Below are 27,503 nucleotides of genomic sequence, written 5' to 3'. Positions count from 1 at the left end.
CTTCACATTGGAGGCGAATTATTAGGCAAACAGCCTCTAGGTACCAGACTCACCAACCGTGCAGCCCCTTTCAGTGTCGAGTGTGTGTGTGTGTGTGTGTGTGTGTGTGTGTGTGTGCGCGCGCTTGCTTTGTATTCATTCGCCGGGTGGGAGGTTCAGAGTCCTTTCAGAAACTCTGGAGGAGAAAAGAGGAGAGAAAGGGAGAGCGCAGAGCATGCTGGGATAGCACAGCTTTGTTTGTCAGACGCACAGGAAGTGGATGTCAGAGTGGCCTGACCATGACATCAGCATTCAGAATGAGCTTGGAGACACACACACACACACACAAATTTCCTACACAAACACAGACAAAAACATGCTAATTAATCTTGATTATTCTGGTTGGTGACAAATCTATGCTCAGTGAAACAGACCTGAGCATAGCAAAAAGGAAAGGAGAATGACAACCCCAGAGGAAAAGACTTCTGCGCAGACAGGAAGCACACACGCACATGCACTCACACCACACACACACGCACCCACTCACGCCTGCACATATGTGCGCTAATCCAGTTAGTAGCTAAAAAGGCCTATAAAGGTGAATTTAAGAATAGGGCTTTTGGTTTGCTCCAGACAAAAGTCTCTTGAGTGGAGACCTCTCTATGCAGACCTCTCTGTGCAATGAGGGCTCCACAGTGCCAGTGGTGGGCTGTGTGCAGTGGCTGGCAGGTAAAGAGGCTCCGCCTCCAGAGCACAGACACCTCACTGTGCGAGCCTCAGAGAGGATACACTCAGGTGTGACTCAAGACAGCTAGTGCAGACAGCCTCGAGAAACACACGCACGGGAGTGCACGATTTCTCACATGGGTACATGACACGTATCCTAGTTTAAAACGCATGCACAAACACACATGCGTAAAAGGTGAAAACAGGAAAAGAGTAAAGAAAACAGGTAAGAAAATTCTGAAGGTGTACAAGGAACATTACTAAAGAGAGACGACTGAACACTGAAGCGCTGCTCTGAGCTGCTGATGCTGGGTTAGGGGTCGTAACAGCTCCTGCATCATGGATGCTACATTTCCCATAGTATACCACAAACTGCACAAGGGTGCAAAAAGAACATGACAGAGGGAGAGACAGAGGGAGAAAGAAAGAATGCTAAAAAAACAAACTCGGCTATGCAAGCAAGAGTCTCCCTTTCCCCCCTCTAGATAGGAACACACACACACACACACACACACACACACACACACACACACTTCTGAGCTGCAGAATACTAAGCAAACCTGTCTACTGAATAATTGAGCATCTCGGACTGAGCAGAAAAACACATTAGCATACAGACCTTATGGGTCCAATCTGACTGACAGTCCCATCTCAATAACTGTGTGTGTGTTTGTGTGTGTCCATATACCAGCAAGTAAACACAAGAGTAAATCTTTACTTATATTAGATTCACAACTGAATAAAATAAAGTTCATGTATTGTTCATAGTCTGCAAACACCGCAATGATCATCTTGTTGAAACTTGTGCATTTTTGTGCCAGTAAAAAAAAAACCAAAAAACCAAAAAAAAAAACAAAAAACTGTCTACACCTAGCCATCATAACCATCATAAATATTCAACATCCTTGCTAATGCAATCCATATCATTGGCTGAATAGCTAATGGAACTGTTTTGAAAGAATACCCCTGGTCTCTCTGGTCATGTCTCTAAGGCGATTCCTGCCATCCTGTCGTGCTCTGCACAGAGTGTGCGGGCGAGTGTGTGTGTGTGTGTGTGTGTGTGTGTGTGTGTGTGTGTGTGTGTGTGTGTGTGTGTCCACCCCTCATTAGAGCCCAGGCAGGCCAAGCCACCTGCAGAAGTAGCCAGCAGCATCCTCTGAGCAGTTCTTATTTTCTACTCTTACGTCTGCCCACTTGCTCACTGTATCCGTTCGTCTGCATCCTACATGATTGAGACGTCTGCGGAATGAAAGCTCTGGCGACGTTAAGTTGGATAGGTCTGCGCGTCTGTGTCTTGGCTATAATGACCCATCTAACGTCCATTTTTTTAAAAGGCTAGAATTCCTTAACGTTGATGCCCCGACGCCTCTGCTGCTGTTAGTCTTCGATGCGAAGCGACGCCTCCAGAACAGGCAGGCAAACTCTGACCAAAGCACTTGTTCAGAATCAATACAATGTGATTCAATGTCAACTGTGAGGCAGACTGGTTGGTTTGGGGTGGGTTAGTTACAGCAAAATGAAAAGTAATGGGCAGAAGTCACGTTGGCAGCGGGTCGAACAGTAAAACAGCCGTGCAGGGATGTAATAATGTTATCTGAGCGCATACTTCAAGTTGTGTCGATGTCAAGCCCTGTGAAACTGATCCAGGGTCAGTGGCACTTGGCGCACGGCTGACAATCAGGTGCTGAAATCAGACATGCCTCCATCCAAGGCTAAGGCAATTGGCAGGACACCATCCCCACCTCCACCCCAATGGCCACCCCCCACCCCGGGGAAAGTGGGAAAACGGGCACGTCTCTGTCATGCAGGAACGCCAGGCTAGAACGAGCCTGTGACCTTCCCATCGCACGCGGTTGAAGAGCACCGTTCACCTGCTGTCGCCTGCACACACGGCGGCATGCTCCCCCTGCGTGTGCATGCCAGTTCTACAAACACAATCCGCACGCAATGGTGGAGCTGCAGGGGTGAACAATGTGTGCAGTGTCCGCAGGGTCAGCACACGGGGCAGCCTGGAGGTCAGCACGGGGGCAGCAGTTGGTGTAATATAATAAGATAGAACTGCAGGCTATAGGAAGACACACACACACACACACTGCTATCTGTGATTAGGGCACATGTCTTTAGCCATTTAAAGCACTGCTACACAGAGAGGAATAGCATTCTTTACATATTGAAATCTGCCATTCAAAGCATAAGCATTAAATACTCCATTCAATCATAAACTACCCCCCCCCCACCACACACACACACACACACACACACACCACAGGCCTGGAACGTCTCTCAATATCAACACACAGATTCTCATCTCCCAATGCCATCATTCACCAACCAATCAAACCAGGCAGAGGGTCTGACATCCATGCCACTGCGATCTCAGGAGGGAGGTCGCTGCCCACCACCCTGACACAACATGGGCAACTTCACCGGCTGCCCGCCAGTTTGGGTTCCGCTGTGCCATGCAGGCGATGGGGGAAAAGAAGCCAGAGCAAGCCAGACTTGGGCGTGTTTATGAGCAGCACCCGAAGAACAAGAGACTAAGAGCAAGTTGTGAGGGTGTGTGTGTGTGTGTGTGTGTGTGTGTGTGCGTGCGCGCGTGTGTGTAAATGCACGTGTATGTGCGCATGCGCTAACCAAGTGTCCTGGCGTAGGTGATCTGGAGTCCTTCAGGGCTGCTGAACCAGGCACATCCAACAGTGGCCACTTCATCTGCAGATACTGTGGGATGAGAAATGAGAGCATTGAGACACAGCACACACACACACACACACACACACACACACACACACTTCTACTAAAGACAAAAACAGGCCTGCAGTCTCAGTCATAGGTAATGAGCATAAATGGCACTGCATGATTCTTTAGCTATGAACAAACCCACACCCACCCACCCACACACCCACCCACACACCCACCCACACACCCACCCACACACCTCCCTTCCCTACACATACATGTCCAGGCTCAACCCACCCCACCCTCCCATTACACACACACACACACACACACACACACACGTGCTAAAATGTTCACGGCGCATCAAACTTCAGTGTGAATTTTCCCCTACACCGCGGAACATTCTAGAGCAAACAGGTGCGGCAGGTACCGTCCCCTGCGCCAGCTTGCAGGACTGTGCGACAGAGTGGTGTATACAAGCCTGGGCGAGTTCTGCGGTGACTAATGCCAGACAAGAACATGACACACACACTCGACATGGTGCACACAGACTGGATGGAATGCGCTGCCCACAAGAACACAGAGGGAAAGACTCGTAAATAAGAAGGCTATGGTCAGTAGAGAGCAGTTACACAGACACCTGCGTGCATGTTTGTGTGTGTGTGTGTGTGTGTGTGTGTGTGTGTGTGTGTCAGCACCAGTGAGCATGAGGAATGAGGGTGCAGTGGAGGGGGGTGTGAAATCGCCGTTTGTCGGGGAATGTGTTCCTACAAGGGCCCAGCTGTGGGATCCCATCGAGAGAGAGAGAGGGAGAGAGGGAGGGTGGGAGGGAGGGAGAGGGAGAGAGAGGGAAAGAGAGCACACGTGTGAGTGTGTGTGAGTGAGACAGCTGGAAGGATATCCCACGGAGAGCTCTGGGAAAGCAGGGCTGCGGTAAGAGCTCGGCCCCAACCGATGATACCCTGGCGAATAGCTCTGACCTCCTGACCTTTCCCCAACGGCACCATTTAACCCCGGGAATCTGCAGCTTTTTTCGGTGCCCCATCATGGCCCTGGCTGTCATCGTGGGCGTGGTTATGGTGGTGGCTGTGGGCGGGACCCTGACGCACGGCCCCACGAGGCTGAAGGGACTGCAGGTGTTCCAGTCCTCAGCGCTTTTCTGACAGGCGCGGTGATTGGCTAATCCCCACGGGGGGGAGGATTTCCCCCCACTTCCTTCCCAGGCCGAGGCCGGGGCTGCGGGGCTCGACTCACACATCTGCTGTGCGGATCAGCCTGACGGCCGGATGCGGCAGGTTCTCGTGTGGACGCTTTTCTCCAAACCACTCCCCAGATCTCAGACTAATGAGAGGCTGTTGTGAGGGGGTTTCGCGTCCCTCCAGCAACAAGCCGAGGCCGGCTGTGCTCAGTGCTTTGCCTGCTGAGCGTGTGCGCGTGCACATGTGGAGGAGATGTAGTGTTAGTTGTTCCAATCATTTCCAGCAGGTGCAATAAACTTTATAGTTGATCTTAGTCTTCGGTGACAAAGCCTCCAGACACACCTCCTCTGTAACGTATGTGTGCGTGCGTACTCGCGCGCACACGCACACCTTTAAAATGCCCAAACACAGTCCGATTTACAAAAATTTGCTTTACAATGCAGAAATTCCAGTTCGATTATTGACGGTGAGGCCACTCAATATCATCAATATTAACCATCTCAGTCATGGGAAACCCAAGCCTTCCAAGCACTGCCACAGTGCTTCCTCCTCCTCCAGCCGTATGCAATCCCTGTTCCTCAGGAAATCCATCTGTGGAGTTTCTCCACCTTGTGTCCTGAATTGAAAACTGGCGCCCCCTGAAGTCCATTACAGTTACTGCACTTAGAACCAAGCCCAAGTTTCAGTACCCACCCGGACAAAATAAGGCAAATGCCATCAAATCTCATATATTTAACATTAAATACATCATACACTTAAATTAGAAACACTGTGCTACTTCATACGTGGCCGGTTGCGTCCCTGGAAACAGGTTTGTGGGTGGGCTTCCAAACGGCTCATAAAAAGCTGCACTGAGCCTCGCAAGGGTCGTGAGCAGGGGGTCGCCAAGAGCTGGCAGCGATGCCGGGGTTAGCTTCGCTCCGGAGCCATCCGGACCAACCCCCCCCGCTGTACCACCGGACAGGGAGGAAGGAGGTCTGTGCGGCCGTGGGTTAAAAATGGAAAAGCCATTACCGTGCGAAGGGAAGCGCCTTCAGAGAGGAACGGGGATGGGGGGAAAGAAAAACATTTTCAGGAATGAGTTTCTGCCGGCGCAGGGTATTGTTTCCTGAGGGGGGGGCGGGAGCGAGATCAGCATGGGCCCCTCATTCCCATCCGACAGGGAGGAAATTCTTGGGGTTGACATCGGGGGTGGTGAGGGGGTGTACTCAAGGAGGCCAGCACCACACTACGGGCTACACAACCACAGGGCTTCGTTCGAACTCATCACACACACTGTACAGCGAAAAACCCTGGCAGGGTTTAAAAAAAACAAAAAAACAAAACACAACAAAAAAAAAACAACAACAACAACAACAACAACAAAAAACCCAAATGCATGCACGCAGACATTCACAGGTTCAAAATCCAAGCTCACTGGCAGTCTAATCCGTGTCAATCATCTGCCACTACTCCATGCTGCGAGCCCACGACACTTGTAAGACTGAAAATCTGCTGTTCTCTCCCTTGCTCTCCAAACACTGTGCAGTTTTCCAGGTAGAGCTGAACACTTTTCCTAACGTCTCCCTAAATCAAGTTCAACATGCACGAACGTTACAAGCACCTCCGTCCACCTACGCTTCAACCCGATGCCATACGGGCCACCGCCGGGAATTTGTGATCTTTGGGCCTTTACTTGGCCCGGGATGGCGCGTGCGCCGGCATCCTGTCCGTTTGGCCCCGGGGCCCTGACACGGTGACGCCGGCGTCACTAAACCTGTCTGCGAGCTGGTGCCCAAAGCCTGAATCCACAGCCTGGATACTCGGCGCTGATCAGCAGAATCCATTTCCGAAAAGGACGAGAGAGAGAGAGGGGCGTAAAAAGAGTGTGAGAGGGAGGGAGTGCCAGAGTGTGTTCTTTCGGCTTATATTAAGTGTTTATACCAAGGGGCTTTGGAAAGAGACATATAAACTCAATTCAGCAATTACGTTTTACAGTACACTTCAGGCACAACACTAATGCTTTGCAGGTGCACTCAAGTTCAGTTTAAACAATGAAGACAAGAGCTGGCATGAAATAGAGACCCAAGAGTAAAGAGGAGGACACGCACACAGACACACACAGGGGTGGGCTCATCACCCTTTATTATACATTGCAAACCAGCATCAGTAAAAGGCCGGAAATTGAGAGCATTCCCCTGCATGGTTCTCTGTTAGCTACCAGACTGACGTCAAACCCAGCATGCTAAATTTAAAAAAAAGCTTTAATAGACCTCAGTTCTTTCCACATTCCATTGCCCTTGCTATCTACAAGCGACCTGCATTGGTACACACACACACACACACAGCTACGATCAGGTTTGTAAATAAGCAATGCTTGTGTTCCACTACATCACTGTCCACAATGTCACAGGGTGCCACGCCGCTGTCCTTCTAATGTCCTGCCCATGCTACCCGTCCATGAGTCCTGTGGTGATGTTTGGAGTGTCTCACACACACACACACACACACACACACACACACACACACACAGACCCCGCTGATGCTTATAAAACCCACATACAACCCTCCCTCCACACACACACACACACCCCTACAGACCCCGCTGATGCTTATAAAACCCACATACAACCCTCCCTCCACACACACACACACACACACACACACACACAGATGCGCATGTACGCAAAGTGAGAAGCCAGAACTTCAGAAACTGGGCCTCAGACAGGCGTGTCTGCTCTGTCCCCGTCCCTCCTACTTCCTGTCCCTCTAAGGGTCTTCCAGCACTCCACCCTGGCCCGCGCCACCCAGAGCCGACATCAGAACCGACTCGCGTGCTCCGACCAGGCCGGGTGGGGAGGAGGGGCAAACAAAAGGTGGCGAAGGCTTGTTCCGCTGGAATGCCAAGCCGTGGCGGGTGCCTTTGGTTCGCTGAACAGAGAGAATATGGCATATGCTCTGGGGTTTCGCCGGGTGCCAGCAGCCTGGGTGGGATTGTACAGCTCTCTTTCATGGAGAGAGAGAGAGAGAGAGAGAGAGAGAATTTTTTGGGGGGGTCCCCATGAAGCTTTGTCAGTTCCAAGGAGGGGGCCAGCCCGCCAGGGACACAGCAGATGTAACCGGGAGAAATAATGCCAAGAGGCTGCCAGCGGCACCCACACAGCAGGCGGGACGGACGGAGGAACGGCTGGGTCCCGCACTGGGTTTCAGTCCTGCTCCCACAGCCCCGGGAGGTGGCATGCTTTCCGCTGGATGGGCTCGAACTGGGCTGCCGGTTTTTGGGGTAAAGAGTTTGGTGGGGAACTTTGAGTCATGTGGAAACTGAGGAGCAGCTTGGAGCTTCTGTGTCATGCGCGGTGTAGGTGCAGCAAGTTTTGGAAACAAATAAAGCTGAGGAGAAACACACACACACACAGGCCACAAGATAATGTCAATCAACTGACAGGCGCCCTACGTGTTTATCTAAGCCCCACTGCTGAGAGCAAAGCCCCCCCTGCAAGCAGTGTGTTGAGGTGCTAATTCTCAGCTAATAAAAGCCCATCACCTGTCCTGCACCACTCATTCACACCTACTGCAGTTCCAGCTCAACACACACAATCAAAGGCTTCTACTGCAGCCGGCGCACAATGGAGGCGAGGAAGCCCCGCCCACTCCCAGCTTAGCGCCATTGTTTTGGACCTGTGGCAAATGAAACAATTACAGAGTCCATTCTCAGGCAAATGGACAGCGCGAGCATGCTAACGGGGCTGTAATTAGTCGGGGAGGGTAACAATTAGCCCAGCGAGACAGACCCGACAGGCAGGGTCACCCGCTGCACAGACGCGCCTGCAGGCGAAACGCGAGGAAGATTAGTAACAGAAACCGAGCTGGAGGTATTTAGCGTCAAGGCCTGGTGGTTGGTCAACGCAAAGCCGTTTTCACGGTGAGCCGTGCCAAAGATCACATGACGACCTCAGGCGGAGCTGCGCGGCGGCAGCCGCGGCTGTGAGCACATCTCCGCAGAGACAACGAACCGAGCTCCACGGGCATTTATTCACAGCTACATGGGGAACGCATCCAGGTTCTCCTTACGTGCTTCAAGCACGGGAACTTCGGGCGTGTCCTCTGTGAGAGGACCCAACTTCGCAGGCCGGAGCCGTCCGACAGCGACCTTATCTGAAGCCGTGCCTGGTGGGAGGCTCATGCGTGCTCGATCTAAAGCGCATGGCTAACGCTAGGCTAACGGTGCGAAGTGTCTGTCAGCGTGTGGACGGCGCAGAGTTAAGTGCGTGTGACAGGCTTCTCCCACTGCCCACGCTGGGCATCCATTGTGACTCCTGCAGTCTCGCCGCACTCCGATTCACTGCCTGACAGCACTAAAAATTGGGTCAAAGGTCAACCCACTGGAGTGCACCAGTTACCATGGCAACCTGGTCCTTTTTAGGCTAGACTCATAGGCCTCTTAACATGCTCTTGGGCACAAAAGACCTATTAGCCGAGTGGAAGAGGGGAGAGAGCTGGAATGGTGTGTGTGTGTGTGTGTGTGTGTGTGTGTGTGTGTATGTGTGGAGTAAGAAGGGGAATATGTATCTGCACAAGAGTGAAGAAGATGGAAACATTTGTTTATAAATACCTGACAACTTAAAGTCTTGGTCAGTTGGGTTTAAACTAGAGGTTTGAGAGTCAAAGGTCTGAGGAAATGTCTGTCCAACATGGGCCTACACAGCAGCTCAACACAGCTGCTCCTAAACCAAAGAAAACATCCACTGTGGTTCCCATACCATCAGCTGAGTTTACCTCTGGCAAGCACGTCTGCGTGCGCGCGCGCGCACACACACACACACACACACACACACACACACACACACACACACACACACACACGACCAGCCAAAGCGTATGAAATCACTCTTCTCTTTAAGAATGCATCAACATACAATAAATCACAGAAGCCTTAGTAACAGAACTGTTACTGCTGCATCAGTACTTTAAGCTCACTTCGGTTGAGAAAGACACCCAGACACACACCAAAACACACAGACACCAACACACACGCCCCTTTAAGCACCCACAGAATTATAGGACTTGGGACAATATCCCATTTTATTCACAACTGCAACAAGTTGGGATTTAAATGGAGACAGATTTTAATTAAGTTCTAAAGTATTATCCTTCCCTTACTCAACTTTAACTAGAATTGTACTGTTGGAAGCCCTTGTTTCCTGTATAAATGAATTAAAATAAACTAAATTAAAATGTGGTCCAGATCCCTGCTCCTCAGTTGTTGTTTTCATAATACTTGTCCATTTTCAATGCATAAACACAGCCCAGTGGGCTAAAAACAAACAGTAAACAACGCCTGAGTGGAAACCGTGTCTGGACGGCCCTTGGTTCTGACTCCCCACCGCAGGGTGTGTGTGTGTGTGTGTGTGTGTGTGTGAGAGAGAGAGTGAGAGAGTGAGAGAGAGAGAGAGAGAGAGAGAGAGAGAGAGAGAGAGAGAGAATGGGCCTCCAGCCCATCCCTGACCCATGCGGCCAGCTAGCGATTTTGTCCCAGCTGTCATGCTCGTCGGAGTCGCTGCTGAAATCTAGCCATGACATGATCCTGATCTATGACTTCCTCGGAGGTGGGGGGGGGGGGTCAGTAGCTAGTCTGAGGCCTTTAAAATGGAGCACAGTGGTGTTCTAATAATCCTGTTTCAGTTGCTATGGGAGGGCATTTCTTTCACACCGCACTTAAAAGGGAGAGAAGAAGTAAAGAGAAAGAAGTGCGAGAGGGAACGTTGAGAGAGAGTCAGAGAGAGAGAGAGAGACAGACAGTCAGAGAGAGAGAGAGTGTTGTTCAGTTGAGCTGGGCTAAAAACTAGAACCTACGGCATAAGTGAGCTATTGTGTTCCAGAAAACAACGAGGGTCAAATGAAACCTTGCACATAATTAGAACCACAGGAAAATAATTGGGGCGTCTGGCGAGAGGCAGCCTTCTCTCGGGGAAGAGGGAAAAGTAGCCATATTGTTTAAGTCAATTACCAGTGAGTGCTGAGGTCTCTCAGTACCTACGGAGATCTGGTTACATCCCCCTCCCCCTAACTATTGTACAGAGCTGGAGTCCCTTCAGTGGCTTGTAATGTTTTAACATTTTTTAAAGTACAGAAGTGTTTAGATGTGCTAGTAGCCCTTGTTGTGCGAGTTTGCAAGCAGCGTGTTCAGTGCGGATTCTTCTATAGGCAGGGTGTAGGCTAGCGCTCATTCAAATTCACGGCAATTAGCCTCAAACTATTTTTATAATCTAATCCAGATACTGTGGCGAGCTGGGAAATGCCTGGCTGGATGTTTGCCGTAAAAACCTCGACAGAGGGATACCATTAACTTGCGCTTTTGTGCGTGTGTATGTGTGTTAGTGGGGGTTCAATGGGCTAAGCTATCCCATCAAGAGAACTGTTGCTCCACAGTCTCAAATCCTGGATGCCATGTTCAGTGCCCGAGCACAACGCAAGCACACACCACCACGTGACCACTCCTGATTATTATGGGTTGCGCCGCTTATGAGGTTACCCTTGGCAACTTGATGGCCAGTCTTAGCCCTTGGCATAATAATCACTTGTAACCCTCGCGCCCGCTCACTCCCCCTACTTCCCCTGGCCATGGCAGAAAAAGAGAAAATAAATATTTGCCTGCAAGTAAATTTGATCTCACAGGGCTGAGTGAGTGCCAGGCCTACAATAAGAGCCTGTGCTTAGAGGAGCTCTGCTCACGGCACCGTTCAAACCAACCCTTTCACTCACACACACACAGAGAGAGAGAGAGAGAGAGAGAGAGAGAGAGAGAGAGAGAGAGAGAGAGAGAGAGAGAGAGAGAGAGAGAGAGAGAGAGAGAGAGAGAGAGAGAGAGAGAGAGAGAGAGAGAGAGAGAGAGAGAGAGAGAGAGAGAGAGAAGGGGTGGAAGGAACAGAAAAGAGGTCTAAATTAAACACATTTGTTTCTGCTCACACATACCACAAGTCTTATGAAAACAGAGCAGTGATTGTGTTCACTCTACAACCCCCTCTGACAGAAACCCACCCAATCCTGTGCACGCGCACACACACACACACACACACACACACACACACACACACACACACACACACACACACCCCTTCCCCCTGTCCCACAGCTGTCTATAGATGGCTTAGTGTGTGCAGAGGCACACAGAGAGGCCCAGACCTCCTGGTCAAACTGACTCCATTACTATAGATGCCTTCTACACATCTCCCTTCTCACATAGAGCCTGTCTCTCTTTGCACAAACATGCTCGCGTGCTAACACACATGCACGCAGACATGCACACGCGCGCACGCACACACACGCGCGCACACACACGCGGAAAAACACTAGCTCATGGCGAGCTGGGAACTTCCTCTCTGCCTTGCTGGCCCAAGAAGGTCTGGGATGCCAACAGCCTGCAGGAGCTTCAGTAAATGCGCTCCGGCTGGGCGACCCAAGAAGCACCCTCCACCGACAACACACTGCCCCCCCCACCCCCACGAAGCCCAGGGCAACGCACTAAACACTGCTGATCGGAATTAACGACTGCTTCATTGCACACGCAACCACTCCCAAGCCGGGGCTCCACATGTTCCCGTTTGGGAAGCATTATCACGACATTGGTTTTTGCAACGCTGACATCACAGAAGGCCGCAATATGTACATCAGCCCTTGTTTTCTTACTGCGTGCCGTGAACATCCCGATTAATCACAGATGTGCTGTTCGGGTGTTCTGATGCGTCACAACATTCACACGAATGTCCTGACAGTCGCATAATTGCGATGCGGTGCTCCGATCCAAGCCGTCCACGAGACAGCGCGCTCTCCCTTCACCCACACCCACTCAGCTACTACTGTTACATGCATTAGTCTTGTTCCTATAGGACCCAAGCAGGAGTCAAAGGTCCTCACAGCAGTAGCAGAGCAAACAGGAAAGCTCCAGAGCACAAAAGGAGGAGTAAACAGTAAGCAGCGTGGGTGTGCTGGCGGGGTTGGGGGGGTGGAGGTTCAGGTGGGGCGTGACGGGGCGTGCCTGGGCGCCACTGCACGGGTCACAGAGAGGCTCAGAGTTGCGGGGAAATGGGCACAAAAGGCACCTTCAGCTCACTTGTCTTCAGCGGGACCCTGCAGGGAAGGGCAGGGTCAGCAGTAGAGGCCACACCCTCCACCACGAACGTGTCAGACGGCAGTCAAGGTGTGTGCCTGAAGCGTAACAATTCCAAACAGAACCAGTTCTTGGACCAATAGGGAACATGCTGCAATGTAATCAATAAGGGATCTGAAATCTGTGCGTGTGTGTGCACGCCACATGTCAAGTTTGCGAGGAGCAGGACAATGAAGCCTCACCAGCCATAATGTGCAGCAGCTGTGAGGCCTAGTCATCCTCTCTTAAAGACACACCGTCCCTGAGCACAACTGCGCCTCCACTGGGAAGCCGTACAGTAACAGTACTGCATAAAAGGGGGAGGAGCTCACGAGAACTGGTCGCTAGGTGAGGTCCTGGTGGGGGGCGGGATTCCAAGCTGACCGACTCCACCGCTCAGTCTGGTGTGACCTCCGTGTTCATTATTTTTCTGAATGGTGTGTGAGCAGAGACAGACATAGCCCGACAGTGAGAGGATCAGAACTCCCGCCCCGCGATGTCCACGGTCACACAGCTCACGCGGACGCACTCACCAACACAACACTAGCAAAGACACACCAGGAAATGGGAACCCAGGCTAGTCACAGGCACCTTGAACACCCCCAAATTTCCTCTAGTAGCACCAACTGCAGCTATTCAAACCTCAGCAAAGACCCTGAAGAACATACTGAAGACATATGAAGAGTTTAGGCAGCAACATGCTCAAGAACAGAGTAAAAGCCTGAGAAAAAGAGAGAGAGAACGAAAGAAAATGGTGAGCAATTACAGCCGGGATTTACAGCCTGACAGAGGCCGTATAAATCAAGAGTTCTGTGTTAATATGAAGCAGACGGGCCTAACACACACACAGATACACACATGCGCGCGCACACACACACAAAGACTGATCACACATATTTGCACAGCACCAAATATGAGACAGCAGACGGATTTAAATAGTATTAAAACATTGAATACATAGCCATGGTTTTCTTATTGCACGCGTATTTTTGAGTTTCCAGTGGGCGTCTGAAAACGTGGGTGAGAAAAAAAAGAATGCACCTGTTCTGGTGGCTTTCCACGTAAAAGGATTTGGCCCAACAACAACATGGCAAAAACACGGTGTATGTATATAATGCTATTTTGCTTGTATTGCTACATACTGCAATTGCAACAGGCCCTGCAACGCATTAAATAACACTAGTGAACTAGTGACATGGTTACAGATTGGCCTGCATGGTTTTGACTGAAATTACTTACATTTGTTGGCTCATATGAAGGCCACAATTCATCAAAACACCAAGAGATCACTCATCTGGAACATCTTTGAACGGTTAGAATATTCACCCTGAGATTTGTCAGAGGGTTTTCTGGCATACTGCATGTAGTTAGTATTGAAAAGGCCAATATTGTGATGATTAACGAACCAATATATTGTGCAACCTTAGTTTGACAATTTTCTCCAGTGAGAAACAGGATAAGGTGAAAATATACGAGTTCTCGATGATGAAAAGGTGAAAAACACAAGAAGGACGAATGTGCTCCAAGCACAAGAGCTGCACGTGGTCTTAGCGTTAAAGTAAGCCATATTAAGAGGGTACACTGCCAGCCAAGGTCAGTTTTACATTTGAGGTTTGAATGTGCAAGCGTGCACGTGCACGTCTCTGAAAAGATGCCACGCAAAGCCTTTTCCTCCTTATGGCCACAACTAGAAACATTCACAGATCAGAAATTAGAAATGCACACGTTCACAGGGTTACAGAGTGCGTGCAAATAATAACATGGGTGTAAATATTCAACATGCCTACAATGTCATGTCAAGTATAATTCACCAAATACATGTATGCGCGCGCACACACACACACACACACACACACACACAGGGGTCTCAAGAATCCCACTCAGTCCTGTGACCCCCAGTCTAGACCTTTCACCCTTAACCCCAGGGGCAAACAAAGCAATGAGTGACACTGTGAAGACTGTGTGTGTGTGTGTGTGTGGGATAGAGTAAGGGGGTGAACTGGAGCTGTGTGGGGTGCGATTAGCCTCCCGACACCGGTGCAGAATACTCACTCTGTGCGACTAATTCGGGGTCAAAGTCTCTCGCTTATTTAATCGCGTTTGTTTGCCAACACCTCTGCATTACCTAAAGCCAAGGAAACATGTCAGCCACAGATTACCAGCACGCACACAGGGAGAGAGGGAGAGGGAGAGCAAGAGAGAGAGATCCTAAGCTCAGCCTCATTCACAATTCCTCAGGAGGGGAAAGGATGGAAAATTCATAAAGCACGCACTCACTCTCACACACACACACACACACACACACACACCCCTCCAAGCAGACTGGGGCTTCTATACCTAGCCAAGCCCAGTTCTGCTGAGTGCACCAGGCCGAGCCCATGCTGATACCAGCCCAGCCGGGTTCCACTGCACCGGGACATGTTCCTCCCAAAAAGACCTCTCAACAGTGCCTGAAGCTCAGGGAAGAGGCTGTGGACTGTGTGTCGAGTGGGTGGGTGTGCAGGCGCACTTGTGAGCACAAGTGTGTAGAGTGTGGAGGTTTCCAGTCTCAACAACGGGGTGTAAATCAGTTTAGAGTGTGTGTGTGTGTGTGTGTGTGTGTGTGTGTGTGTGTGTGTGTGTGTGTGTGTTTGGGGGTGTGTTTGGGGGTGTGTGCGTGAAGCTGCTGCTGCTAGGCCTTTGTCCTGCCACACATCACAGTCTGAAGCACTCAAAGAGCCCATTCAGTACTAGCACTTGGCTTGCCAACACACACACACACACACACACAAAAATCTCATACACACCCAAACACACTCTCCATTTTCACTGCTGCACAGACTAAAATAACACAAGTGCTCAGACTCTGATCGTTATACATTCTAATGATCCTCCAAATCAAACCCGAGTTAATTATGTGCAGCAAACTCCCGCTCCAGGACCTGTGGAGGAGACGTGTCCTGGTGGCTCACAGACGCTGCCTTGTGATGACAGCTGGCATAACACAGAAGCCCGACACGCACTGAAGCAGTCCAAACCCATTTCACAGGTCACCAGTGACAGGTTTGTGTGTGTGTGTGTGTGTGTGTGTGCGCGCGCACGCACGCACGCACTTGTCTTCCAGTCAAAGACAACATTCCAGGACCTCTTGTTAACAAGTCCAAAGCACAAAGCAAACCCATCCGACTCCACCAGGGAAAGTGAACGGAGTGGCAGGCTCTTCTGACACAAGCCACAGCCCAGCTCTGCTCTGATCCAATCAGCGGGCTTCCCAGAAACGACCAAGCTCGTCAGCCCAAGGTCAAGTAGAGGTCAGTCCCGCCAAGCACACCACGGTACGGTGGACGCAGATGGCGGAGTGGAGGAGCCGATAGTGGCACAAAGTGCGGAGATGCCTGCGCCACAGCAACGGGGGACGAGTGGGCCGCCTGCGCCGCGGCTATGAGCTGTCTGCGCACGCCTGTTAGGGGCGAGAGCTCCTGCCTTCGCGGAGGCTTCGCCCCAGAGCTGCGTTAGCGTGGCAGCTAATCGCTCCCATCTGGAGCTCCACAAACAGAAGGGTCGAATGAGGGATAGGAAGAGGAGAAAGAGGGAAAGCGGAAAGGGATACTGGTGGCACGGGGAGGGCAGGCGTCAAGTGACCCATGAGATGACATTTCCTATAGCCAGCGAGAGAGAGAGAGAGCGCAAGCCCGTGCCCCGGTCAGGGTCCCACAGTGGACCACCTCAGCCACATCCATGTTCCCAAGGCTGCCCAGAGTGGGGTGCTTGGGGGCAGGCGGCCCGACGAGCCCGCTCGCCCTGTAAAAGCACAGGGAAGCAGCAACCCAGTCGTGCCGGCAGGCCTTTACGCGGGAGCCCTCTGATCTAGAGCGCCTACATCCCTCACCTCTGTTCTGGCTCGTCCCGCGTTAGCCGGCTTGCCCCGACACGCTTACACGTTTATTCGGGCTCGGATGTTCCCACGGCGCAGTACATCTCTGCTGCACAGGGTTTTTCTCACTCATTCACACAGGGTGTCAATGAGGCAAGGCGGGCCAGTGGAGTTCTGGAGCATGGCATGGGCATGACACGCTCCTGGGTGACTCCGTGCTGCGCATCCTGTACGGGTGCCAGGGTCTTGGCCTGCCTGCTCCGTGCCTGGACACCCCAGCACAGACTGCAAACCACTGTGCTGTGTAATCACCCCGGTATACAGTTTCATGAGTGCTGTTCGCCTGGCTTTAAATGTATGCCCACCCCCATCCCCACCCACTCCCACTCACCCACCCCCTTTGGTTGGCTCTCTCTCCATCCCCTGTCCTCTCACTCTTATCACCTCAGCTGCTCTGCCCCCTTCTACCATCCCAGCCTCTCCTACCCCAACTTCCTTCTCCTTCTCGCTCTCTCCCTCTCCTTACCCCAAACTCCTGCTCTTCCTCTCTGAGTTTGCACCCCCCCCCTCCTCCTAAGCTTTAACTGAAACCATCTGGTTGGAATACCAGACTGATGAAGCTCTGTTTGGGAGTTACACCCCCCCCCCCCTTCAGAACAATCTGGTTTTATTAGCCTGCAGTCTAGCACTTAGTGCCCTGGTTTTAAGAGCCTAGATGCCTCTACATGTGAAATGAAACCCAGGGCTCTGAGCAAGGGGCCACACGTCGTCCCCCGGGACCTCTGTGCTGCTGGGGGGGCCCCAACTGTGTGTGCAGCCCTGCTATCAATCAGCCTGAGAGGTCTTATCGCCCAGAGAGGCAGAGATGGATCACCCCCCCCCCACCCCCACCCAGCCACCCCACCCTGACAGCCTCGGGGGGTGACTGGGGCAGAGCCTCAGGGCTATGGTGAGAGCAGAAGGGAAACCTGTACCCACAGGACACACGATCCCTGCGCATATAAACATCCTTATACGTTTACATAGGGACACGGACACACAGCCAGTTGGTTAGGAGCCCATACGGTAAGAATGTGTGCTCCTTCATTCTCTCCCTCTCGCTCTCCTTTTCTCCCTCATGGCCTGGGCTCTTTATTTGTGACATGCAGGCAGCTGTGCAGACCTGCCCGAGTGCCAAGCTACACTGTTTCCCATCATGCATTACATAGTGCTAGCCTTTAGGATTAGACTGGAACACACACACACACACACACACACTTTTACTAATGCCATAATGTGTGTGTAGGTGTACAACTGGTCCAGTGAGTACAGCTAAGAATCCATATGCATCACCTGGGTCAGTATATAACCCACTAGAGTACTATGACATGCACTTCTATATGGAAACTAATTTAAAAAATTTTTTTTTTTTTACTCTCAACTTTCTATTGAAGGTTTACACTGAAAAGGTTTGGCGGGGATCCAGACAGAAAACAGCTTAGAGCCAGAGGCCTAAAAGAGGGAAGAAATATAATTTAAATAAATGTAAAAAAATAAATAAAAGCTAAATGGCACCGATTTTTAAAGTGCCGATAATATGTAAATAGGGTCATTTTTCTCAGGTATGAGACACGGCACGGGCTGAGAGGGTTTCCTTAGGAACACCCATGGCAACAAAGCAATCGCATAAAAACACACGCCTCCAACGTATGCCTTTTTTTCCCACAGTATATTTTTTTAAGTGATTTGCTACTGTTACAAATGCAATTTTCCACCTTTGCTTACTTTAAAGTCTGCTTCATGTCATCACACCCGAGCCACGCAAATTCCTGAAGCCAAAAAGCACCGACGCGCCTTTCTGTGGCGGTACTTTTGCGTGACGTCCACGTCACCTTCGCCTTCCAGTAGTCCGCTGGTGCTAACGGAGTCAGGCTGGGAGATGGCCTCTTAAGGTCTGACAGGTGTAGCTTGTGTGGAAAAAATCTGATTTCACCCCCCCGCACCTCCCACCACCATTTTCTACACGCCAGCAGTCAAAAAAAAAAAAAAAAAAAAAAAAGCTCAACTTGGCTCTGCTGCTTTGGTCATGTTTTTGTCTGAAATCGCGCTAGCGTGCAGGCGTAATGACAGGGATAGTGTTACACTTCCACGCGATCTATCGCAACAATAACAACAACAAAGTAAGAAAGAAAGAAAGATTAGTAATAAATAGTTAGAAAATAATCCAAAGTTGATTTGGATTGATTGTTGCCACTGCCAAGTTAATCAACTGCATCACTCGCAAATTAATATTTAATAACGAAATTTCGATCATTTTCGTTTCAGTCTGAAGCCCTGGAATTGGTGTGCCTGCAGCTTTATTAGGCGTTCTTCCGAAACAACAAAAGTAGTAATAATGTTACAAAATAAATAAATAAAAACTTCCATAAAATATTTCCATTTGTTCTGTCTAAACATACAAATTGTGGGAGCGGAGCTTGCGGTAACGAAAGCGCCTCCGCTGATTTTAGTATTTAATTACTTGGCTAACATTGATTTTAGCCAGCTCCTTCTAATTGAGCGGGAGCTAAGCTAACAGAGAAGTCGCGCTTCACAGTTAAATACCGTTCACCGGGGTGGGAGGGACAACACACACACATACACACACACAATCTATATTCAGATGCAAAACCGTAAGAAAGCGCTTGCTGATGCTGGCTGCTTCCTGCTTCCTCTTAAATGGGTCTTATTCTGAATTCCCAGCATACGAGTCTGGTCCGCAGGGCGCTGCGGGGGTCCGGCCCGTGGAGGCAGCGTGGATGCTTGGAAGGCGGCCGGAGCCCTTCAGTGCAGCTGCCACGGAATCGTACAAGAGCCGAACACAAGCGGGCAGCGCTCCTCTCCTCTCAGAACCTGGCGAACTCTGAAACGCCCGCTTCAGATTAATAAATTGATGAGGAAATATATTTATACGCCGTCTTCCTTAGGACTTCAAAGGGCTTTCGCTTGATGTCGCAGAACGCAGGGAGTCGTTGGCGAGTGGGTGCACAAGACAGGGAGAGAGGGTGTGTGTGGGTGTGTGCGTGTGTGAGAGAGGGTTTGGTTGGTTCGCCAGTCCTCAAAGGGTGACGAGTCTCTCCTGAAGGGCCCTTGAAAAGCCAGAGAGGGCTATAAACAGAATATCTAATGTCAGAGAGGGCGAGAGAGAGAGAGGGAGGAAGCAAGGGACAGTGGGATAGCTACGGGGGCGGGGCAGAGTATGCCAGCTCCAGCACTCATCAGAGGAACAGGGAGAAGAGGGCAGGAATGCCAACGCTGGCAGTGTTTAAGACACAATTCAGAGTGGGCGCGCGCACACACACACACACACACACACACACACACACACACACTCTCTCTCTCTCTCTCTCTCTCTCTCTCTCACACACACACACACACACACACACGCACACACACACACGCACACACACGCACACACACACGCACACGCACACACGCACGCGCGCACACTCACACACACACACACACACACACACTCTCTCTCTCTCTCTCTCTCTCTCACACACACACACACACACACACACACACACACACACACACACACACACACACACAGAGAGAGAGAGAGAGACCTGACTAGGGATTCAGTTTATCTGGGGCAGGACTAGCTAGGAAGCTAGCAATGGAGCATCAATGCTCCATTCTCGTGGTTTACCTGAGACTCCAGCACATACCATGGTCCTATTTTCAGATTAAATAAATTATTTAGTTCCACAAAAACAAAAACAAACAAACAAAAAAAAAACTTTTGGATTAGATGACGTGCGAAGGAAGAAAAACTAAATGCCAATGTAGAGGGGCCTGAAAAGGGGGCGTCGTCTGGGACCGCGAATGAGCGAACTACAGGAGCACCGAGGCTGGCGAGTCCGAGGCAAACGCCAGACTCATGGAGAGTCTTTAGTGTACCTCAGCCCTCTAGCTTCCCTGTTACAGCAGCTCTCTGGGGAACTGCTCACATCTCCTGTTAAAATTCATTATTAAGATATAACTTAAGCAAGTTCCCCAAAGTGTCACCTTGACCATGTAAATGTCCTGATGTTATTTCAACTTCACTAGTGTAGACTGGTCCCACCTACACAAGCATGTATACAAGTGTGAACAAGCGCAAGCGCAAACACACACACACACACACAAAAATAGCTGCACAACTTGACCAGAAAAGCAAAAGCAACACACAAAAGCACCAGGACACTCCGAGGAGGAAGACGACGAAGGTATCTGTGTTTACATCACCCTCCTACACCTACCCCGCAGGGAGGAAGAGGAGGAAAGTGTCTGTGCTTACATCACCCGTCTACTCCGCAGGGAGGAAGAAGGCAAAGGTGTCTGTGCTTACATCACCCCCTTGCCGGACTGCGCCGCAGACGAGACTAAGCCCATTACCCAGCATTTCCTAGGGGACTGGGATGGCATGGACTCCGCAAAACCAAACTAACAGTTTTCGCGATTGCCTGGCCGAGCCTGCAGCACGCAGAGCCCACTGGTGATGGAAGGGTTGCGAAATCCAACAGGTCTTCACAGCACAGACGCCAAGGCACAGAGGTGACCCCCAAACGCCTAGTCCCTTACGTTAGCACCAACGCTAACAAAGAGGAATCAAAAACTGAATTCAAGCAACTTCAGATGAACGGCTGTGTAAGTATGAAGTGGACCTCGCCCTCAGAAGCACATTAAAAAAACAAAAAAAAAAAAAAACACACACATGCACCACTGAATGGAGGTGACGTTCCTCTTGTGTACTTTACTGTGCCAAAGGTTGGAATGGCTATAGCTGGGTCCAGAAAACACTTCACCGATATTTTATGCACGAGCCTCTCTGAAAGGCTCCTGGACCCCACCGGTTGTGCACAGGCCATCTCATGCAAGCGCACGCGTGCACAACTTCCTCCCGGTCTCAGCAAATCTATAGTTTTCCGTATTTGACAAAACGGCAGAAATCTCGGCGGCGGCGCTGAGGCACGGAGTCCACAGCCTTCAGCACGAAGAATGCTGACCTGTCGTGAACTGCAGGCTGGGGACGGTGAAAGACTGAGTTGCGCACAGAAGTTTCTGACATGCACAAGCTTTAATTTCTAAAGCTTGGTCTAAGTATTGCAAAAAAAAAAAAAATCCATCTAAGCCTTCACCCATCACGAATACGGACAGGTCTGACAAAGCCAAATATCGCCCAATAGATGACTGAAAACGATTAATTGGTTTAGCTCTGGTCTGAATAGGGACCATCGTCTCCAGCTTAAGGAGAAGCCTGAATGTTTAACAATGAACCCAAGGTCTAAGCTTCAACCTGAATCCCTCCCGTTCACCCAGCATTAAAGAGATCATTAGTCCTTGGAGAAGAATATGTCAAACTCCTCGAACATACGAATGAGAGAGACGAGGGGAAAGCATTAACACGGCAATAGGCCTACTTGAGGGCTGGGGCGGGGGTGACAGGCTGCATACTCGGTTCTCAGGGACACGTACGGTTGACATTTCTAGACATACTGACACAGCTCATATTAAATTATGTTCCATAAACTCATGAAAAGCCATGAGAAGGTTGGTCCTAAGGGCCCCAGGAGCATAGTCGTACCTCAGCTCCACGTCACACTTGCACATGCATGAAATCCTGCTGGACACACACACCTCTGTAAAACAGCTCATGGAATGGCATATGGGTAGGTGAGGAGATCCAAACACCAGCCCTTTTCTTTAACACCTTGACATTATTTACATTCCGGCTCCGACAACAAACATCCCAAACTCCAATCACAAGCGGGACTTGTGGGCATCTCTCCTGCACGCTGCTGTACATAAGGATCAGACTGTCTTGGATTTTCCTGATGTGAATTAAAAAAAAGGACATAATCTGCATTTGATAATCCAGGGATCTATTCGTCGGGGACAGCAACTTTCACCTTAAGAAGACATAGACATCTGGCGCACAGCACCACGAGCAGGCACCCCCGTTTCTGTACTAGCCAGAGAACTTGACCCAGACGTTATCTTGCACCCGGCAGTCCCGTCTACACAGGTCTTCGCAGCTTTGTGCTGGCATTTGTGCTGCATGTAAATCGCTCTCTGAAAGTCTCGAAAAAGCCGGTCACCACGCCGTCTTTCTGTCGCAAACCTGCAGACCCCAATAAAACCCTCTGCCTGACAGCCATCAAAAGCCCCTCACCCCGACACCTCCTATAGCGAGCTCGCTCAGCAGCTTGAGTAGCTATTCGCATTCTGACTGAGCAGGGTAGGAGAAAACACACAGCCTCAAGCTTATCCTTCTGGCAAACAGGGTGTATATTTGTACGTTTGTTTCAAAAGTCACCAGTTCAAATTTGAGGTAAGAAAGGCAGATAATTGAGATTCTGAGGGCCTCCTCTGGGTTTGTTTGGAAAGGTCCTGATGGGATTTTGACAGCTGCGGTGGTGTCGGTCCGAGGGGCGGCTTAAGATTAGCGTGTAAATACCTGAGGAATTCCAGCCACTCAGTGAGGGAGTCGGCGCTCAGACGAAAAGGTGTTGATTGACAGACTAAACTCATCTGCCTTAATGACCCCACCCTCCTCACAGACACATACACACTTACACACTGGCCTTAATCTGATAAAATTTAAGGAAGAAAAGAATCTGGGACATCTCACTCTGTGATTATCTTGTTTCCTGTGAATACCTGAATACCCAGTCCTTGTCCATCAGGTGCAGAAGGGGTCATGAACTCCAACAAACCGTAACATGTTGCAGCAGGACAGAAAGACTCGAAACTACAGGTTGCCGCCGCCTCCTTTTCAAACCAGAACACGGAAAGAGGGGAGACTAAATTCATCTCCCAAGTAGGGCTGGGTACATTTGCATAGGGTGTCACTTACAGTGGAAAGTAGAGAGAGAGAGAGAGAGGCACACTTCTCTCCAATCAGGGGAATTTAAAGAGCAGGATGCGTTTCTAATCCTGACCTTACGTGACAGCGTCTTCGTGTTTTTGAGTAAGCCCGTATTAGCCTCTGCCGCTTCGGTTTGTTGGCCAGAACAGAGGTCCTCTGTGTACGCCAGCCGTAGTTGACACAAATACCTTCGCCCGCCATTTAAAACGGAGCACAGCTTTCCCCAAACGCATCGAATTTAATCTGACAACTGCACAAAATGGTAAAGAAACGCAGGACCCCATTTCACATGCTCAACTTTGGAATACGAGCGCAAATGTGAAAGGTGTTGGCACCGCATGTAAATGAGAGGAGGCGGGACCAAGAGGGGTGGAGAAGGGGTGGAGAAGTTCGCAGGCATGCGGCTAAAGATAATTTAAGCCAATTCTACCTAGAAAAAAAAAAAAAACCTTGTATAGGTCAAGAAACAAAAGAAGGTCCCTGCAGTGGTATGCACCTAGTGCGTTAGGACCAGCCATTACGCTAATGAGGACCTATGGAGATCCCCAATGAAGCCATCAAGCACCCCCTCTGAATAACAATGCAGGCCTAATGCCTCTGTAATTGAATGGAGGGGATTGGGAAAGGAGGGAGCGTGTGTAGGGGGGGCGGGAGAAGCTTGGTGGGGGGCAAAGAAAAACGGGAGAAGGAGTTGGGGGGGGGGGGAGATCTGGGTGCTGCTTTTCAGTCAAATGCTTGGCTGGTTCCAATCAAATGGTATTGGGATTCAGGGTGAGGAGAAGGATTTGTGGGTTGAGATAAACAATAGTGGTGTAACCCAGAGATTTAGAGGAGATGGTTCACAGTTTAGGTAAAGAAAAAAAAAAGGGGGGGGGGGGAGAGAGAGAGAGAGAAAACAGAAAAGCGTATTGCTTCAGTTTGTGGAGACCCAAACTTTCTTTCTCTCCTTCTCTTTTTAACAGGACTGATGTGCACCACCGGGGCCAATGGGACATGAATGCCCGCTGGGCCCTATGCAAACGGAGCTGAAAGATCACTACAGGATCTAAAAGGCCAGGCAACCTTTCCCAGAGCTCCAGCAACGTGCCGAAACAGCTTGGAAGGGCCAGAGCAGGCTAGGCCGGCTGCCGTGTTCCCCGAGCCTCGCAGACAGGCACAGAAACCAACATCTTGGACACAACACAAAGTGCGTGCTGTTGAAAGTTTTCAGAGTGCACATCCCCCCCTGTCTCCCTCTTCCTCTGCCATACTAATCTAATTCTCACTCAGGCAAAACAAGCAAACTAAAAAACACTTAATTACCGGCAAAGGTTGGGCACCTCTGAATTGAATTTGTGGGCATTAACTCCATTAGTCAAGTATTTCACACACACACAAACATAAAAGATGACAGCCAAGCAAAAGACAGATTTAAACAAATAATGACATAAAAGCAAAGACTATGAGGGCATAACATTAAGTCATTGTAAATCTAAAGTAGGTTATATAGTTATAACTCAAATGCTTGCCTAGAATCCTCACAGGCAATAATATATGTGGCCTCTAAGGACAAAAAAGTGTTTTGCCTTAAAACTTAAATCTGAATTATCTTACTAACATACCACATCACTGTGTTGACCAGGTTTACAGCATAAACCTACCAGACACAACGCAAGTTCGCATGGAAACATTTTCAGACATATTTAACCGCAACACAGCGCACAGGAGCGCGCGTCACGCAGGAAAATCTCAAGGGATGAAAAGATTGTGGAGCCAGATTGACCTCACTGGAGCAAATTTATGGACAATGCTAAAAACTAATAGTGTGTGTGTGTGTGTATATATATATATATATCTCACTTATTTTGGGCCGTGGCTGAGCGCAAAAGTCTGCTTATTCCAGACTAGGGTCGATCTCTACTTCTGTGCCCGTAACCGTACTGGGCCATTTGCTTCTCGTTAGCTCTCGGCGGTTTTGTGAAATTCGAGCGAGCCCAAAGCGGGACGCTCGGTCCCAACTTTTCGCACTCGGAGCGAACAAAGAACTTCAACTCCTCCGCAGGCCACTGGAAGGAAACATGGCGGTCCCCACATCGCTACAGTAACACGGGCCATTAAAAACTTTGTCACCGTTGTCGTGAAAACCCCGAGCCGGAGCCCGGCGTTTCGTTAAAACACGCCGGAGCGACTCCGCGATTGAAACACACTCGTTATTTCTCGTTACTCACCGTCCTGGCGCTGGGAGACAAGGCGCCGCTAGATAAATAAGGGTTGGCGAGGTCTGGGATCATTAGGAAAGGGTAGCCCGGATAGTGAGGGCTCTTAAAAAAGCCTCCATCTTGCTGTCTTCTCAAAGCTTTGGAAGAGGAACAAGGAGAAAGGTATGATTAGAGTAACATCGCGGAAAAGTGTGTCCAACTAATGGCTTAAATAAATGAAACGGGTTGTCTCCTACCTTCACTAAAATACTCTCTGGCTTTCTCGTAACTTTCACTGTCAGGTCTTGGCTGAGGGCGTCTCTCTGTTTGCTGGTGGATGAAAACAAACAAGATCCAGTGTGTGAAAAAATAAAGTAACGTTAGTTATTTTCTGTCGTAAACACGACACCGGCTTAAACCACGTTTGGTTGTGACAACAGTGTAACCTACTGAAACCAATTTTGGGTAAGCAACTTTACCTCAGAATCAGACGAGCTGCTGTTTTCCGACTCGTTTACTAAAGAGGACTTCACATCATCCAGATCTCTCTCGGCCGACACGTTTTCTGAAATTTTCTCCTCTTGTTCACCCTCGTCTTTGAAAGAGATCATTTCATCGTTGGCCCCCAGATCATCCCCGCCGCCTCCGTTGAGCTGTGGCATGTTTATATTTGATACACTGATATTCCCTCTGCACTGGGTTTGTGAAACCGACTGTAGCCTAACGACTTTTTCGCAGATAAAAACAACAAAAAACGATTTAAAAAAAAAAAAACCCACCCCGTAGTCCGCTCAGTTCTCGAGCAGCATGAAAACACGTTTAAAAAAACAAACAAACAAACCAACCAAACTTGTCAACCACTTTCCAAGGTTTCAGAAGTAATCCTCGGCAAATGAAGAAAAATCCAGCTTGTCCATGACTTCACCGACGAAAGACTCCAGTTCGTTTGTCACTTTACAGCGGATCCTGGAAAAAGCGACTTCTCGAGCACCTCAAACGGGCTACCTCGAGGAGACTCGCGCGACAGTTCGGCCAACTCCTGACCTCGCCGCAGTTTCTCGGCCGTGCGCTGCTGGATCGGACTCCTGTGCAGCCCTGCTGCTCGACTTGTTCACTTTGAGAACAAAGCGCTAGAGTCCAACCGAACTTCCAAAGCGAGATCAATTCACTTTCTATAATCCACACTTCTTGTTCAACGTGATAATGTCCAAAGGCGCAAAAAAGTAATACTACTCTTCCTTCCACGCACGTACCCTTGGCTTCAAGCAACCCAGAGATTAAAGTTGCTACGGTCACGTCGTCTTTTCACTTCCCACCCCCCCAGACTTTTTTCCCCTTACGAAAAGTGTAAAACAAAAAATGAAAAAAAAAAAAAAAGATTTTTTTTTTTAAACAAAAATCAACTACTAATTTCTCCCGGACACGTGCACTGCATGATTTCTCAAGTAAATCACAAAAATCGTGTGTATATATATATATACATATATATATATTTTTTTAAAAAACCGTGTTTGCAGTTGCTGGAGGTCTCTTCGCATGCACGTTAGCTGACGGGGAATGCGCAGCAGAGCGTGCCGGAGTGCAGGCGCAGCCCGGGCGTTTAGAATGCAGAGGAGGAGTTTGCGCTGAAAAACGACACTCCATTCAGCGCGCGGACGCGGAGAGGAGCTTAAAGGAACAGTTTGTTCGCGAGAGCTTCTCGAGACGCTCCGCTGGCACTCGCGTTACTGATATTTATAAAGACATAAAGGGTCGATTATCTCCTTGAAGTGTGTAACTGCCAGGTTAATGGTTAATACCATAACGTGTTTCTCTGTAGTTTTCGGGAACTAAATAAATAAATAACTGACAATGCCAATAAGCTGATGGCCAGTAAGCTCATGATGTTACTTTT

At 49.7% G+C, this 27,503-nt stretch overlaps 1 protein-coding gene across 2 annotated transcripts in view; it reads right to left on the bottom strand.

Moving 5' to 3' along the window:
* tcf7l1b (transcription factor 7 like 1b) overlaps positions 1-27,201 on the bottom strand; it is a 40,198-nt gene extending 12,997 nt beyond the window's left edge. The window contains exons 1-4 of one of the 2 annotated variants that reach the window (XM_081703341.1): positions 26,089-27,201; positions 25,867-25,939; positions 25,640-25,767; positions 3,340-3,423 (exon numbers count right to left, since the gene is read on the bottom strand). In XM_081703341.1, coding sequence (XP_081559467.1) covers positions 3,340-3,423; positions 25,640-25,767; positions 25,867-25,939; positions 26,089-26,271 — 468 coding nt within the window. In that variant the 5' untranslated portion in view covers positions 26,272-27,201. The remainder of the gene's footprint in view (positions 1-3,339; positions 3,424-25,639; positions 25,768-25,866; positions 25,940-26,088) is intronic. The other variant, XM_027024188.3, reaches the window with a different exon arrangement.
* Between the last annotated feature and the right edge of the window lie 302 nt (positions 27,202-27,503).

The sequence above is a fragment of the Electrophorus electricus genome, chromosome 20 (assembly GCF_041902795.1).
Source record: "Electrophorus electricus isolate QZ-2024a chromosome 20, ASM4190279v1, whole genome shotgun sequence".
Taxonomy (NCBI): domain Eukaryota; kingdom Metazoa; phylum Chordata; class Actinopteri; order Gymnotiformes; family Gymnotidae; genus Electrophorus; species Electrophorus electricus.
The sequence above is the reverse complement of the archived record's forward strand: the minus strand, read 5'-3'. Positions and strand labels throughout refer to the sequence as shown.